The sequence below is a fragment of the Molothrus aeneus genome, chromosome 1 (assembly GCF_037042795.1).
Source record: "Molothrus aeneus isolate 106 chromosome 1, BPBGC_Maene_1.0, whole genome shotgun sequence".
Classification (NCBI taxonomy): domain Eukaryota; kingdom Metazoa; phylum Chordata; class Aves; order Passeriformes; family Icteridae; genus Molothrus; species Molothrus aeneus.
In genome coordinates, this window is record NC_089646.1 from 82,063,646 (window position 1) to 82,077,540 (window position 13,895).

The following is a 13,895-nucleotide window of genomic DNA, read 5'->3' on the forward strand; positions in this document are numbered from 1 at the left end:
AAATCCTTTTGTTTTTTTCACCCCTTCTACCAATTTATTTAGTGCTCGTTCTGCTAGTATTCTTAGTCTATTTTCAGATTCGATACAGAACCAATGATGATTTTTCTTGTTAAATCAGTCAGATGCCATTCCTAGAGTGGGTCAGTGAAATGGATGTCTGAATTCAGCTAAATCCAGATTTTGTCTCTTCAAATGCCAAGTGCTCAGAAGCTCCTTTTAACTTGAGTTCCACTTGAAGTCTAGTGAAGCTGCTAAGCACATAAGGCCATACATTTTTGAAAATTCTGAGCTGAATATCCATTTCAGGTTTTGTGTACATAAAACAAGGTCTCACAATTCTCTAGCAACTCTGTAAGGATTGAAAAATCCGTGACTACTGATACCTTGAGAGACAAGCTTGTTTAAAATGTTAAGTCTGTGAATGGTTATGTAGATGCAGTGCCCAGAATTGCAGACTCAGCTTTTGACCCAACAGGTCTCATTCCCAGTGTTACTGCCTAAAAAGTTCTTATTGGTGCTGCCCTTTATGAGATTTTATGAGAATGTAAGAAGACATGTATTTTAATTAGCATGAGAAAAAGTGCAGCTGCTATTTCACCCTATTTTTAATCCAGATAATTCTCATTAAATAAACTGTAGAGAAAAAGGCAAAAGCACCACATTGCTTTTCAAAGTGTTGGGCTTTTTCCCAGCTAAATGTTGCTGGTGATGAGAGATACAAGAGATTTCCCATGGATCCAGGCCTGGAGAAGTTTTTTTAATGAGCGGGGTGGCTGCTTTCCCCATAGATTGCTGCGTGCAGGCTATGAACCCTGGCATGCTCTCTGGTTGGTGGGTCTAAGAGCTTATCTATGCGCTTCCCATACTCTGAAGATGTCAGCACAGGAACAGTTCTTGCCATTTCCTGTGAAAACACAAAAGTCGCCTTAGAAGAAAATCACAGGGTGAATAAAAAACATGGCAGTTTTCTATTGCTAAATGTGCTGTGACCAGGGGTAAAATAACTGACACAACTGTACAGCATCTGCAATATGCATGTGTATTTGTTTAGCATCCTTACTGTTCTATCCCTCCCCTAGTTTTTTATGTTATTTTTATCTTAGTAAAACATGAATGTGTCACTAGATGACAAGATGATAAGATACAGAGCTGTGGACTGATAATTTTTTACACAAAGACATACACACGTGATTGCCATGTGATTACTGGGAAACTAAATGAATACCATGTGATTACTGGGTAACTAAATGCTAGAAAAACACTGATTTTATTTTTATTTTTCTTGTGCACTGAGTTTCATGATTCTTTTGAAAAACAGGAGAGATTTGTGCCCCCTGTTACAGGAACACCTATCCTGCTTGCACAATTCAGTGAAAGCACAGCATGAAAAAAATCAAAGTCTAAAGAAAAACCCTGAGCAACCACTAGCCCATGCAAGCTTTCCCTGAAGGAAATAAAGCATACACTACTTTATTTCTGCACAATGAAAGGTTTTACTAAAAATACTTGTAGCTGTAAGATTACAGAAATATCTGCTTTGCCATGATGGAAAGTGGACTTGATGAAAAACAACCTGACCAAGAAAAGATTTTAAGCTTGTTCTTAGTAAGCTGCACTTTAAGTGGCTGTGCAATCACTATCTGAATCTGCAGTTCCTTCCTGTGTTAGAGCAACAGGGAGCTACAGAGTCAGAAGGGAAAGACAGGATTTGTTTGTTTTTCTTTCCCTAGCCAAAGGTCTCAGATTTATCCAGCTGCTTGTGTATTTGCACACTGAATAACATAGTAAGCCTTGGTCTGCAATGTGTTTTTCTCGTCTTATAATACACATAGTATCTAACAGACAAATCAAAATGCAGATGCCACACCATAGTTCAAGTGCAAGCAAATGACTACTTTGCTACAACAGACACAAGCCTGAACAAATCAGCACTTATGTCCTGCAAGGATGCTGGTGGGAGCACTGATTGGTGGGATCTCATAGCAGGGCAGTCAGCTGAGAGACATTTCCAGCCTCATGGCCAGAACCTGAGGTTCTTGGAAAGATGCTGTAAACACTTTTTAAAAACAAACAAACAAACTAACTAACTAACTAATTAAACCACACAATACAAAAGCTCATTTCAAAACAACCATTTATCTCCCAGTTCTCCTGCCCACCTTACTCTACCCTATTAAAAGCTATACAGTACACCAACTTTTAACCCCAGCAGAATGAAAATCAAGTCAAGAAGACTGGCAGGCAAAATTAAGATAATTTCCTCCCCTGCCCTAGTTGTGGATAAATGCTGAAAAATGAGAAACTAAAAAATCTTTGTACCATCAAGAAAGACTTTGTTAGAAATTCAGGGTTTACAGTGCTAATGACAGGCAGCAGTATGTAATTCCAACAGTTTGTGTTCCTTTTAAATAAATAAGTTTATTTAAAATCAGTTTTCAGCATCCTTGGTAGCACAGTGCTGACTGTGCACACTGGCATTTCATCTTTGTGGGTTTGGCATTCAGTGGGTTTCAGATTTTCCAACAGTTGGCTGGGAAGCATCCTGCTGCCCGCCCTCGCAGTGTGTAATTCTAGCACTGTTAGCACTTGCAATCAGCAATGGCAGCCCTGAGCACACACTCCACTGCAGTTACTCAGCTGCATGTAGCTAAACCGAGTATCTCTCACTGTACTCTTGAATTCCCTGGGTGCAGCCAGGTTACCTGCAGGAAATGACGGGCTTACTTGCAGTGGTTTGCTTTTTTCTAGCTCAGGTAAAGCAGTGTGCTGTGGTGGGTACAGTCTGTCTGTGTTCAGTGTTGAATTGGAAAGATGTCAATTGTGGTATTTTTATTTATTATATTGTATAATTTAGTTATTATTATATAAAGCCTGAGAGGGCCACTGTGATAAAGATGAATTGAGTATGTGATCTGCACTTAGTTATGGTTACAGTGTTGGGTGTCATGACATGCAGGAGGATCATGCTGTAGTATTAAATCACTGTGGGTTTGATTGGTATCCATGCTAATTAAAGGGCTGGATTAAGGGACACTTGTTTGTTTGGACAGTCCCTTGTGTGCACTGCCCAGCACAGCTGGTATGAATTCTGGGCCATACAAGTTTGCTCTAGGAAGAAAGCCAATTGGAAAGTGAGTTTTGTTGATACAAGAGCTCAGTAAAAACCTGTAATTTTATATTGATGAACTTTCTACACAAATTTCCTACTTGAAAAATATGCTTGGTACTAGAGGAGGGAGGTTGTCTTTGTTTTGTTTAAATAAAAATAAAAAGTTTAATTTCTAATTGGAGTAGTCATTTACATAGATACACAGTTTGCAATTGAGTTATTAGGTATGAGCAGGTGATGCTAATGGGCACTCCTGGGATTCCTTTGGGAGCATCTAATGCTTCTTGCACTGTCTGATAGAGTTGAAGGACATTATGGCTACACACATATGTCTGGCATATATGTCTGGCTAGTGAGACGAATCCCAAGCAGTGGGCTTTGTCAGAAAAAAACAATTTTATTGAACAGAAGTTAGAGCAATTTGAACTCTTGTGTCATTCTTCCTTCTTCCTTCTCTATAACCATCAAAGCAGGCAGCCATCCCTACGTCCCTAGCCTACTCATCACTCTAATATCTCAAGAACTCATTGGTATTTTGAGGTCATTATTACACAGTGGTTGCACTTCATTTGGTTTATGACAGCCTCTGCCTCTGTGTGCAGTTTCGTGTGTGTATGTATAAATATAACTATATACACAGACGGTGGTATATATGTGTATTATTCAGATGCTGCATGCAAAAATACATCTACATACATTTATCATATATATTATAGTGTTTCTGTTCCCAAGGGAGTATTTACCTATCAGGCTGCACATCAAACAGAGATTCTGCTGGCCTCAAACACTTGCCCATCCTTTCCCAGGTATGCCCATGTGTTCTGATTGACCACACCTTTGCACTAGCTCCCTATGAATTTCCTTCACACAGGGTAATCTGGTGTAGGTTTTCCTAACAAACTCACCAGTTTCAGAGACTTGGGCTTTCACAGCAAATGCTGGTGTAGAGAGGGTGGGTGTCAGAGGACAGTAGTGAAGTCATGGCCTCTGAATCCAGTCCTCTCAGGGAAAAGAGTTTTTAAGCACCACAGAAATAACTGCAGAACCACCTGAAGTACAACTCTTGAGGGGCACAGATGGTTCACAGTACACCCTGCACTCTGCAAGAGAGGATTTGCCTCTTCCTCCTAGCTTTAACTTGCATATGTCTTGTCACCTGGAAATCTTCAGGATATGAAAGAGCAAGAGCTAATTTGGGTGTCTTCAAGCTAATTTGGGTGTCTTCATGGGATAATGCTTTCTCCTAAACCTGAAGGCTGATGTCCTCCTTCCAATTCCTTTCTCACAATATGGGCTACATTATAAGGGGTAAAACAATGCCTAGAGCTTCCAGTCATGTCAAAAAGTACAAAACACCTTAAACAAAGATAATTATGAATTTATCAAAGGGTTACCTCCTCATTAATTTTAAGGCCATGAGCCTTTGCGTGTTTTCTGTCACATCGTGGAAGATATTGGTCGTAATCGTCTGGTATTCCAAAAGCAGCATCATAGGTGAAAAAATCTCCTGTCTTTAGAAAAGGGGGAAAATGGCTAATTCACATAATTGCTTTACTTTACAGATTACAGAATACATGTAGTCAAATCAATATCTACATAGTGTATATATTGCATTAGATGATGACAACTGTAATATTACTGACCTCATTAGGAAGTTTGGGCCAGTCCTTTTGAATAGTTTGCAAAATTACCTAATGACATGTGGTATTATATATTAACTTTGTTCAGCTCTGAAATTTCCCTTGTGGCAATTTACTTCTTTCCACCTCCTGTAATCTGTTGTAATTTTGGAAATTGATCTGATCTCTTTTAATTTTCTGCACTTAATATTCTCCTTCCTAAATTTCTGTATTTGTCAAATGATCTGGCACATTTATGTAAAAGCAAAACAGGGGCTTTCAAATAGACAAAGGTACCCTGCACTGTAAACATAATTTCTGATTAGAGCAGAATTGAGAAATGTGCCACAGAGGTAATCCTGTGATCCAGTGGTATGCATGACACACGTATGTCAGGCATTAAAATAAAGCACATCCCAAGCCATAATATTGTTGCTCAACTGTTGACATAGTTTGCTTCCAAATACGCAACATAAAAGATCTGCTGTTCTAACAAAGGTGTTTGTGAAATCCAGTCAAGAAGATCTCATAAATGGAATCAAAGCAATTTCAAAACTAAAAAAAAAACTTTTCAAAGAAAAAAAAAAAAAAAAACAAAAAGAAAATCCCCTACTGAAATATGCTGCCAGTTGTTACTGAACTTCATTAAGGGTCGATATTCTGTTAAAAATGTCAAAAATGATCAAAAATGATCATCAAATCATCAATGGCTTTGTGCATGGCTGACTAAAAGAATGGTGCATTTTGTTGGGCTTTTTTTTGTCCTCTAATTTTACAGTGTGTCCAATTTAACCTTTTAAAATCTCATGTACTTTGAGATTTTCAAATTACAGTATTTAAAATACAGTGGTATTCTCCAAATATAGTCAAGTCATGGCAGGTAAAGAAGGTTAAAATAATTCCATTAAAATGAAACCATAGTTAAGAGCACTAGGGAGACACTGCTGTAATTTCAGGCTTTGTTCGTAAAGGTATCTCCAATACCTGGCTCTGCCAAGAGGAGAGATTATTTTGTATTTAACCTATCTACCCCTTCACTACCCAGAAACCATTGAGCTTCAAAGGATTTCAGGCATGTTCAAGAGCACCCTGCAATGATTGTCATCTCCATGATTATTTCCATGCTTCCTTGCTTCTCCTTTCCTCCCCACACTACCGGTTTCATTCAGTGAGCATTTAATTCGTACTCACCACTCTTTGCTGGTATTCATGTGGTATTATTTGTTACTTGTTTCAGAGTAAGAAAGAGTAAGTGTCATCTGTTGCTCATGTCAGAGCAGATAATTCATCCTTTCTGGAATTTGGAGTCAGCCAACCTATTATACCTAAAACTAGCTCTGTCCCAGGTATCTGTTTAAGATTTTCTGCCAGATTCGTAGAGACAACACTTCTTTGCTCAATACACTGATAACATTCTGCTGCTGTTTCTCTTTGTTGTAAATGATAACTTGGTTGGCCTGGGTGGTGGTGGTGGTGGTGGCATCAAGCTGTTTCTTAAACCCATCAGAGCGAGTGAGTCACACAGAGCTGATGATAAATGTGCACTCAGGGTGGGCATCCTCTGTGTACTGCTGCTAAAGCTAAATGCTTTGCAAGCATTCATTAGTATTCCAGACACACATAAAATAGGTAATAGCTTTCTCCACATCTCAGAAGAGGAAACACCAGGCATATTGGCTACAGTAACTTATGTAAAGCAATCCAGGGAGTAACTGTCAACCAAAGGATTAAAAGGAAGGAATTTCTGGCTTCTGGCCATGCAATGAGCCCATCTTCTTCCTACTTCTCTCTGCTTCAGTCTCTGATACATGGTTGGTTTTAGGTATTTAAGCTGCAAAAAGAAATTAGATTCCTTTTGCTCTATAAATAAAAACATTCAACTTGTCTAATTCCTAAATTTTGCAGAAGAATGGGTTGAATCTGCTTCCTCCCCTATGGCCAAGGCCTGGGCTGTGAAGAAACCTATTAAACAGCTGTTATCACTTTTTGTTTCCATGCCACTGGAGCAGCTTTTTTCCACAAACCAGGCTGTTGTGAGTGTGAAAGCAGACTAGGAAAAGCTCTGCCATAGGGCTGCTAATTCTGTGCAGTCTGGTGAGCTCCACCAGCTCCAAGAGCACAATGCCAGCCCTCTGACCTGCCCTTACCTTACTCTTGTTGTGCTCTCCCTACTGTTTTGTGAAGGATGGCACCAACTGTGCCTTCTTACCTTTGGGTCAGATCACCCTGCCAAGGCAATGTTGGAATCAACACAAAAGAGACACAAGAGAAATCTTCTTGTCTTTTAGCAGGGCCACCTGGTCAATGCAGGAAATTTGCTGTTCATTCAATACCCAGCACAGTGTTCTGGTCTGTACCCTGCCCACATCCCAGGGACACAGGACCTGCAAACTCTCACAAACCACCAGTCAGCGCTGCCCAGTGCTTGGTGCATTCAACAGCTTGTCACTTGGGTGAGGAGAGGACTCATGGGTTGTATTTATTGTTATAAATTGCCATAGCATTGCTATGTTACATTGACATAATAGGTATTTCAGAACTTTTTTATACTATCTTTTTTTTTTTGAGAAAAAAGCTGGTTAACTTCAATGTCTCATATGACACTTCATAGAAAAGCTCACCACCCAGGAACTGTAGCTCAGGTGAGCCAGAATGTGTAAGATTGTTTTCATTTCTGATTTTAAATATGAGGACAGAATGAGAAGCAATGGTGACATAATGCAGCAGAGTGAGGAGTGAGGCTCCCTGCCAGCACACTTGAGTTACCACACATTGAGTGGCAACGTACCACCTTCAGAAGCATTCAGTTACAGAGGCATATATTATGTATCTGTAACATATATAGGTTACTGGTTTGAGTAGCTCTAGTGATTTTATTAAAGCTGACCACGCAGAAAATTCATGCAATGCACATGGAAAATCTTTTCCCTCAAATGAGAATAGAGAAGTTTCTTATTAAAGGGTTCCCAAGACTGTGTGTTACAACAAAATCCACTGGTGCTGCATCAAACCCTAGTGACAGATGACACCTTTCCTAGAGTTCCTCCTAAAAATGCCTCACATTTCATTGATACCAAGTGGCCTATTCATCCTCAATCCCTGGGAAATAATGTCTCTGCCTTTTCTTGTTATCCAGTGAAAAGACCTTACCCTCATTTGTCATCCACAAGTAGCAAACACACTTTGCAAAGGCCTCTGATGGTGACTCTTGTTATTTTGGCATTAGATAGCCTAGTAATAGAGATTTATGTCCCACATTTCTGTATCAGAAAAAAATTTTTCCCTGTGAGTGTGGTGAGGAACTAGAACAGGTTGCCCAGAGAAGCTGTGGATGCCTTATCCCTGGAGGTGTTCAAGGCCAGGTTGGACAGGACCTGGTCTGCTGGAAGGTATCTCTGCCCATGGCAGGGGGTTGGAACTGGATGGCCTTTAAGATCCCTTCCAACCCAAATCATTCTATGATGCTATGACAACTTTTGGCACCTGTCTGCCCAGGTCGCTCATGATGAGGACGGAGCTCTGCACCGGGTCCAAACAGAGAGTCTACACTGCTCAGAGACCCACGGGGAAAGCTGGTCCCTGCGCTGCTCCCCGCCTGTCCCGGCTCGCTCGCTTCACTCCCTCACCTTGTGCGGCCGGTTGTAATAGCTGAGCTCCGGAGGCCCTTCCCGTTTGGGCGGGACGAAGCTGAAGGCGGAGAAGGAAGCGAGGGCAGGCCGCCTCCTCCCCGGCGCGTTGCCGAGCGCCTCCTGCGCCAAGCGCGTGCCGCTGGCGGCCATGCTGCCCCGCCGCCGTTACCCGGCAGCGCCCTCGGGCACCGCCCGGCCCGGCCAGCCCGGCCGCAACCGCCCCGGGCGCGGATGGGCTCCGGTGCTCGGGGACTCCCGCAGAGCTCTGTCAAACCTGAAGTGTGAGTTCTGGACACCCGATAGCGGAGTTTTGGTCTCAGTCTTGTGCAGCGACCTCAGCTCCCTGGTCCTTTGTGTCCTTGGAAGCTGGGGACCAAGGTTAGAGGAAAGCCTAGCCGCACGGGACTGACCTTTTTCTGTGACAGCTTGCACTAGGCCCCAAATACCCCTCTAAGTGGGCAAGTTGAATAAAACCACACCACAGCATGGAATTCCCACCAAAAAAAGGAGCCAGTGTCATGAGGACCTTGGGCTCTCTTTGGATAGTAGCTCACCTACTCAGGCACAGGCTTTCACACACTTCTTGAGCTCTGTCAGGCTGTGACCACTTCCTTGGGGAGTCTGTTCCAGTCCCCAACCACCCTCTGGGTGAAGAACCTTTGTATAATATCCAGCCTAAACCTCTACAGACGCAGCTTCAGGCCCTTCCCTCAGGTCCTGTCACTGGTCACCACAGAGAAGAGATCAGTGTCTGTCCCTCCTCTTCCTCTCATGAGGAAGCTGTAACTGCAATGAGATCTCCCTTCAGTCTCCTCCAGGCTGAACAGACCAAGTGACCTCAGCTGCTCCTCATATGACTTCCCCTCCAGACCCTTCACCATCTTTGTTGCCATCCTCTGGATGCTCTGTAATAGCTTAATGTCCTTCTGAAATTGTGACACCCAAACCTGAACACAGGACTTGAGATGAGGCCGCCCCAGACCAGAATACAGCAAGACAATCCCCTCCCTTTCCCAGCTGTCCATGCTGTGCCTGATGCACCCCAGGACACACCTGGCCATCCTGGCTGCCAGGGCACTGCTGACTCATGTTCATCTTGACATCCACCAGGACCCCCCAGGTCCCTTTCCATGGCACTGCTTTCCAGCATCTCATTCCCTGAGTTGTACATACACCCAGGGTTTACCCATCCCAGGTGCAGAATCCAGCATAGAATGCTCAGCCATTTCAGGCAATCCAATTTGAAAATTCTCTTATATACTTACTTGTGTTGGGAACACTGAAAATAAGTCTTCTGGGTATAAATCTCAGACTGACTGTAAAACTGTTCTGCCCTAGTAGCACCTGGCTCCTAGTTTTGATATTCACCCCATGGTTACCCTGGTTTAATACATATATCTAACTATGCCCATGCTGCTTCTTCTGTGGTCCTTAGGGATCTGTGAGTGGCTTGGTTTAGGTTACCTTCGTTGTCTGTAACCACAGGTGTAGAGCTACTGTCCTGTAGGCACAGCATTACTGTTATTAATGCTACCAGTAGCTTTTGGTAAGCACTTTCACCATAGCACTCTCCCAGGCATCTTGAATTTTACCAAACATCCAAAATTTATTTTAAATCCCCCAACTTTCAGAGTACTAGAAATCTTCACAACTGATTGTTTCAGGCATCTTGGAGCCAGGCAATAATTCAGCTACATCGTCCCTATGTAGCTGCCACTCTACCTTTATAAATCTACTGAATTACACAGACTCCAGCTTCTTTGCAAGTGTCGCATGGAGGCTTTATAATCTGCAGACTGGTGTGGGTGTTTTTTTTAACCATTAGTGACAATTTCCATCTGCTTATCTAATAATGTCCCTCTACCAATTAAGATCCTGTTCTTTCTGTAGCATGGGCCAAATTAGAACAGTGTAAGCGAGCAGTGGAATTGAAAATCCAACAGCTGCCTTGCATCAGCTTCCTAAGCAGAGACCTGCTTGCCACTGTGCAAGTGCTTTTCTGTAGTTTAGTCCGAGCACAAGGAGATAGCAAGCTCATTTATAAAAAGCAACTCAGCTGAAACTGCAGCTATAAATAGAGCCACAAGAAACTGTTCACCAGAGATACCAACTAAGCTAGACAAGAGCTCTGAAGTCAGATCTGAAATATTTCCCTCCAGTTTTCTTTCTACTGTTCTCATGTAGCTCCTTTTTATTAACATTAAATTGATGGAATTTAATTGAATTACAGCATCTGGATGCCATACAAATTGTCACAAATACTGCTAAGATTTGCCATACCACCACTCCCTCCCATTTGAAACAATTAAAAAAAATGCTTTTTACTTAATTTTTCCTTCCCAGTGAAAGTGTAAATCCTTTTAGAATTATTTGAAACTTACAAAGGCTTTTCTTCCTGGTCACCTTTTGCAGACTCCCCAGAAGCAGGATATGAATGCCCAGGGAGGTTTGTCCCAGCTGCCACCAGACTTTATTAACATGCTAGTGTTAAGCGTATGTTTATGTTATAAAATAGCACGGAAGGTCAGTGTGTTTCCTTAGTAACTTCAATATGAACATGTAAACAATGGAGCAGTTTTAGTCTATATGGTGAAAACTATGCATTCAAATACAACTGAGCTAAGAGACCAAAGTGTTAAAAGTTGCTTCAAATTTGGTGTCTTAAGGAGGAGAAGTTCACTTGCTGCCCTTTTGGAGAGTAGTAATACTCCCTCAGGTTCCACTGCTAAGGTGTCTGAGTTTTGAACATGTTGGTATGTACTTTTATAGCCATAGCGTGTCTCAAAGGCAGGGTCACTGTTCTGAAATGTCAGACTGTTTTGCAGAATAACTCTGAAAAAACTTCCTAAAAGGAATATGAAGCAAATAATAATGGAGACAGGGAAAGGAGACACAAAAGAGACAATGGGGAAGGGAGACAGGATGGACAGAAGAGGACAGATGACATATAACTGGACAGGGCATTGATAGAAAAAACAGGAGCTGTTTTCTTACTACAAGCTGAGGTACTTGTTCTAGCCTTTTGTCACTGAGATGACAGCCTGCTGTCAAATTAAGGTTTAGCAAGCCCTTTCCTGTCTTAGCTCTTTGACCTCAACATGTATCAGTTTGCCATATGGCCCTGACCTTCAGCTGAGCCATGAAGGGGAGACAGTCTTTGCTAAATATGTTCCATTCGATGGCCCTTGAAAGAGGCTGAAACAAAAATAGCTCAAAACTTGTCCCCTTTCTACTACCATAGCTTTGGGTCATGCCAGTTCTTTCAAAGAGTGCTTGTTTTTTCTGGATCCTAATTACTGACTGAATGCCCACCTCAAACGAGAAGGCTCTTCAGGAGCATTGCAGCCATCCCACAGGAGACAGTTCTCCAAGAACTTTTCGCATTTGAATCCTTCTCACAGTCTGTAGTCTGTCATGAATGCTTCACCATGGGTCCCTTTCTTGGGGTTCAGTCCTTATGGAACAGGCTGCTCCAGTGCAGGTTCCCCATGGGGTCACAAGCCCTGTCAGCAAACCTGCAATAGCACTGGCTCCTCTCTCCAAGGGCTCACAGGTCCTGTCAGGAGCCTCCTCCAGCACAGCTTTCCCACGAGGTCACAGCCTCTTTGGGGCATCCACCTGGTCCAGTGTGGGGTTGTCTGTGGGCAGCAGGTGGATCTCTGCTCCACCATGGACCTCCAAGGGCTGCAGGGACAGAGCTGCTTGGTGATGGTTTGCACCACAGGCTGCAGGGGAATCTCTGCCAGGAACATCTCCTTCCTTGCTGCCCCTGTATTTCCAGAGATGTTTCCTCTCTTCAGCTGCTAGTTCTGCTGCATTTTTTATCTCTTCTTAAATATGTTATTCCAGAGCTGTTGTTGATGGGCTCAATTAGGCCAGTGGTGGGTTAGTCTTGAAGTTGTCTGGCATTGAGTCTGTTGGACATGGGGGAAGTTTCTGGCAGCTTCTCACGGAGACCACCCCTGTAGCCCTGTTCTCTTCTCCTTGCTACCAAAACCATGCCACACAAGCCAATATAGCTGACTGATACCTTCTCCAATTCAGATCAATATTCTGTTCAATAACTCTCTTGGTAAGTAAAGTAGTATACATTTTTATACATGAGGTGACATAACTTTCATAAAAATTGCTATTTGTAACGCTTTTTTGGTATCAAACATGAAAAATTCTAGCCCAGGAATATCAACCTTTAGAAATACTTCACATGCATTTTTTCCTGTCAAAACTGAGATTTTCATGAAGAGCATCTCAATGGCTACAAATAGATTTGGAAAATTCTCCATCCAAAAAATTTCTAACAATTCTTGGCACAATCTTTGTTTTAAACAGGGCATCCTATAACATAAATGGGTTCATATCTTTATAGCTGTAAACATTAATAAAATGCCCATGTCTTGCATTTTGACATGTCAAAAATTACATTGACCTGAGTAATTCCTGCTTCTAAATCTAAAAATGCTTAAAATTAATATGTAGCAAGCTTTAGGTTGAACTAGTTATAATTGATTTATATACCACTTTTGACAAATCCACACAAATCTGAATTACTTCAAAGAACAAAAAATTATCTTAGTTACATATTTTATTTAAGGCACATACATCTCATTCTACATTTTCTCAGAATCACTTCACTAATTTAGACAAAAAATGAAGAATAAAACAAAAAAATTGTTTGGGGTTCACCTGTAAAAAGTCTTGAAGGGTACTAACTACACCTAGAATCTGCTATCTGAAAATTAAAAATTAGTGTATATTCATATATAATCACAAGAAGGAAAACTATGTATTAAAGTACAAGATAACAGTACTTTAACAGTACATCTTCTGCTATATGAAGCTTCTTGTAAACATAGCTTATTATTTATCCCAGTATGAGGTTCTAAAAACAAAACAGGGAAGACTTGCAACAGCTCTTCCCTCCCGTCACTTTAGAGACAAGCAGACTGAACTACTTGTGTCTCAGTGGAAAAAGGAAGGATTTGTAGATATTTTACAAAATGGAGGAAGCATATATGAATATAAGAAAATGAAAAATGCTTTTCATATGGCATAAATGTCTATTCATATAGCACTAATGCAATAATTTACAGGTAACACAAACTATTTCTGTAGTTTAGAAAAATATCTGCAAGTCTAATCTTTCTTCCTGTCCTTTGGTAGTCCTCCATGAATTGGAGCAAAGCACTGACTTTGAAAAACAATTCCAGCAGGCTTACCAGGTGTTCCCGTTTGAGTCTCTTTTTCCCAAACCACAGTGAATCACTCTTATATTGATCTTCTGGCTGCTGGCTCACAGTGTGAAATGCATTTGCATTGTACTTTTGGAAGTCCCACTCTGTGGTTCACTAAGGAGCTGTGAATTATGTCACCAACATGAAAGGTGCAGAACTTGACTCTTACTGTGATGTGGAATATGTGGAATGTCAAATACTGATTTACATCATTATCTTAAAGTTTTTCAGGTTATGGGCTGATACATGAGTAGTGTTATATCCAGTTACTGAGGCTGAAATTGCTGCAGGAGGAGGAAATAAAGTT

The 13,895-nt window shown here is 41.5% G+C and overlaps 1 protein-coding gene across 1 annotated transcript; it reads right to left on the reverse strand.

Annotated features, from left to right (window-relative positions):
- Positions 1-605: 605 nt before the first annotated feature.
- On the reverse strand, positions 606-8,507 carry CFAP90 (cilia and flagella associated protein 90). Its single transcript, XM_066544983.1, has 3 exons — positions 8,355-8,507; positions 4,504-4,620; positions 606-904 (listed from the first exon to the last, which is right to left on the reverse strand). Exons 1-3 carry the CDS (start codon positions 8,505-8,507, stop codon positions 758-760), a joined length of 417 nt encoding a protein of 138 aa, XP_066401080.1. The 3' UTR covers positions 606-757.
- Positions 8,508-13,895: the final 5,388 nt, after the last annotated feature.

Excerpts from the sequence above, each read along its gene's own strand:
- CFAP90 (XM_066544983.1), bottom strand. The coding sequence starts at position 8,507 with ATGGCCGCCAGCGGCACGCGCTTGGCGCAGGAGGCGCTCGGCAACGCG. Across the intron at positions 4,621-8,354 it reads ATTACAACCGGCCGCACAAG|ACAGGAGATTTTTTCACCTA; the intron begins GTGAGGGAGTGA and ends CCTTTTCTAAAG. Across the intron at positions 905-4,503 it reads GCCTTAAAATTAATGAGGAG|GAAATGGCAAGAACTGTTCC; the intron begins GTAACCCTTTGA and ends GTGTTTTCACAG.